Source organism: Capsicum annuum, unplaced genomic scaffold (assembly GCF_002878395.1).
Source record: "Capsicum annuum cultivar UCD-10X-F1 unplaced genomic scaffold, UCD10Xv1.1 ctg3842, whole genome shotgun sequence".
Classification (NCBI taxonomy): Eukaryota; Viridiplantae; Streptophyta; class Magnoliopsida; order Solanales; family Solanaceae; genus Capsicum; species Capsicum annuum.
In genome coordinates, this window is record NW_025845555.1 from 1 (window position 1) to 3687 (window position 3687).

Below are 3687 nucleotides of genomic sequence, written 5' to 3' on the forward strand. Positions count from 1 at the left end.
GACTCCAAAACGTTTCATTGATATACTAATAAGTTCCTACTTCATTGTTGTGGCATTGATGACTCCAAAACACTTCATTGATGTGCCATTGAGTTCTTACTTCATCGTTATTGCATTTATGGTCTATTTATATGTCTCTTATTGATGTATCATTGTTTCAAAGTATCAAAAATGTGGTGGCGACCGAAATAACAATGTCAAAAATTAATTGAACTATGTGATGGAAGTTCTCTCTTATCGAGTGGTATCCCAGGGACATAAGCCTATCATGGGTTGATACTTATTTATGTGTTTATGGGTGGTATCCCAAGGGCATAAGCCAATCATGGGTCGATCCCAGTTGATATGTACTGGAGGCAGCCTAATCATCATAGTACAGTACAGTAATGATTACAATGATGATAAGAACGAAGGTAAACTGATTGAATAAATACAATGTACAGGTTGTCCTAAGTTCTATTAAGTGTGGTCCACTCCTATTACGATTTATTCACTTGTTTCTAATTTTTATTGAGCTCCTATATCGTATGTGATTATCTACAGCTTTACATACTCAATACATATTATGTACTGACGTCCCCCACGGGGGACCTGCATTTCATACTGCAGGCACAGGTAGCTCAGCTCATACACCGCACAAGTAGGAGTCAAGATATCCAGCTACTTTTGGTGAGCTCCAGTTTGCTTCGGGGCTTTCCGTGTCATATCCAGTCACTTTTGGTATTGTATAGAAGTTAGTTATATGGCGGGGTGTGTCCCGACCTTAGTTAAACTCTGTGTATTGTCTAGAGGCTTTGTAGGCCTAATGTACAGTCAAGGTGGTTTTTCTTTAATAGACGTGATGGCTCCAATGGCCAAGTATTGTATATACATATATATATGTGTGCTCGATCTTATATAGGTGATTATTTCCTTTTATATGCGATATGATGCTGTCCGAATTTCGAGTTGTCATAGAGGTATGCATGGGATGTATAAGGTGATGAGCTGGTTCTCCCGGGCCTCCTCGGTTACGGGTACCAGTCCGCCCCAATAGGATTTGAGGTATGACACTTGTGATGTTGAACTTGACTTGTTACCTGCAGAAAAGGAGTCATCTAAAGAGACAGGAGTGCGTCATATGCCTCATCAATACTTCACACTCACAGTACATTGATAGGAGTGCATTTCCGACATAGCACATGATATGATATCCTACATTAACAAGTCAGCCGTTTAATTTGCTTTCCAAATTCGAATGCAGCAACATCAAGTAAGAGAATATTGTATGTTTTAACAAACAGTATAACAAGCATATTTTTTACAAACTCTAAACATGAGTAGAAAATGTCCATTTCACTTTGTCTTGATGAATGTTTGATCCTTTTTGAAGCACCGTGATCTGAACTTCACTCTACAGCAAACTATTTTCTGTTAATCTTTCGAGTATTGAATATTGTCGAACTCAGCTTCAACGTACTTCCACTTCACATGTATTACCACAAAAATGAAAATACACAACAAAACAATTTCCTACAATTTTGTTTTTAGTTTCTGCACTTATTTACTTCCACACCGAATACTTAGTTTCAAACAAATATCAAGCTGATGAAATGCACCTCTCGTAGAGCTCTTCATGAAGCCAGTCTTCAACAACCACCATAAAACAGTAAAGTTAACAGCCTGACCTTTTTATTTTTTAAAGTAGGTCAACACAGATGACACACTCCTATTTGCTTTCCCACCATACACAACCTTACGTTTCTCTTTTCTCAGCTCTCTCTTCACCAGAAGTACATAGGCTAGCCCATGTTCTGTGATATTTCAACATAAACACAGATCATCACACTGTCAGCTTATGATTAAATGTTCAGTCACTCGACAACAGTGAGAGTGAGTCACAGAACACCAAATTTAACAAACATAACAAGGAAGTTACCATTATCTCAATGAATAACATCCTAAAGTGAGGATATCAATACCAAGAAAACTTCAGATGCAAACTTTGAAATACAGTGTACACCAGTCAACGGCCATAAACAGTAAAGTATAAATAGAAAAAACAAATCAGTGACATGAAAGAAAAATATATGTCACAGATAAAGGACAGTAAATTTTATCAAGAGTAAGTCTCAAGGAAGACTAAAGTCTACTAAACATGATAGTGGTAGGATATTTGACAGGGAAAGGGAGCGAGACGACTTTGAACGGGACAAGAAAGAGTATAATGAAAGGAGTCATCGTTCAATAGACAAAGGTCACTCGGAGAAACCAAAACATGACTCTTCTCGGGATTGTGATTAACAATCTTATTCATCATGAGAGAAGAATTGTAATAGACACCATTAGCTTAGAGCATCCTGACAAAATGTTACCATACCCAATATGTAGTCTTTATGGAGCGTAGCTACTGCTCTTTGCATAATAGCTGAGGGTGCCGCCTTTATTAGTGAAACTGTACCACACCCTTTTGCATAAACCAAGGTCTCTCATAATCACGACATTGATTTCAACTATTTTCATTTAGTTCCCCTGAACAATTGACAACCCCATGCTGTCCAAATATATTTGGTCTGCACAAACTCTTTAACATTCAATTAATTGTTCTTGAAATAGACTTCCTAGTTTAAAAATAAAAATTCATACAACTGTGACGGCATGACTCCCACTTTCCTTTTCTCCTTCCTTCCATTTACGCAGCCCTCTATTATGTGATAAGAAAGTAAGAAACAAATAGAAGCATAAAACAACAATAAAGCTAGAAAAAGACGTGTAAGTATATATAAGCTGGTGGGACATATATCATTGCAAGTAGCGTTATTCATGAGTACAAAAAATACATTATGATCACTATGTCTGTACAAAAAAATAGTACTCCTAAAATATTTGACAAAACATCATTGTAAAAGTTACATGATGATCACTACGGCTATACACAAAAGTAGTACAGTACTTCTACATACTACTTGAGAAAACACCATTCCAACTTCAAAATAAAGAGCTTTACCATAATAATAACTCATATCATTATTGAAGTAGAGCCAAATCATTATTGACGATATCAATATCACAATGAAGTTGGAGAGGAAGGATTTCTTCACTTTCTAGTCCATTTTTGTTCAAATGAGGCACTTTGTAATTATTGCCGCCACTATCTTTCATCACCTCAATCATACAAGATTGTAAAGTAAGAAATACATGATTGAGTTGTTTCGATTTCATTTCATCAAAACATCTTTCCACTGCTTCCACTAATTCATCAACATTTTTAGTGGCCTTTTGATATTGAAGACTTTGGATTGCTCTGAAAAAACAAAGATCTAAAACATTTAAATCTGGACTGTTCGATGGTTGAAAACACAATCTAATGTCAAATCTATCTTGTCCGGCAGCTTCAATAACTTCCAAATCATGGTTACCAATATGTGGCCTTGCATTATCTAGTTGTAAAAAGATAGGATTATTTGAATCGGAAGCTGGCCATTTTGCTCTAATAGCAGGAAGAACTTTCTCTATCAAGCAAGCTCTAGTGATATCTTTTGTTACTGACAGAATGGGCTTCGTTTCCATAGTTCCTGCTGTTCAATTTTTGCTATTTCGCTTAGCTGGTTCCTTAACTACAAAAGAAAGAATACCTATTTTTTCTAGAAAACAACTCAATTCCATTTTCATCAAATCGAGGACGTGGTACAGCAGCCATAAACATAA

At 36.3% G+C, this 3687-nt stretch overlaps 1 protein-coding gene across 1 annotated transcript; it reads right to left on the reverse strand.

The window, feature by feature from the left end:
- Positions 1-3006: 3006 nt before the first annotated feature.
- On the reverse strand, positions 3007-3549 carry LOC124891599. Its single transcript, XM_047403300.1, has one exon. The coding sequence runs from the start codon at positions 3547-3549 to the stop codon at positions 3007-3009; it is 543 nt and encodes a 180-aa protein (XP_047259256.1).
- Positions 3550-3687: the final 138 nt, after the last annotated feature.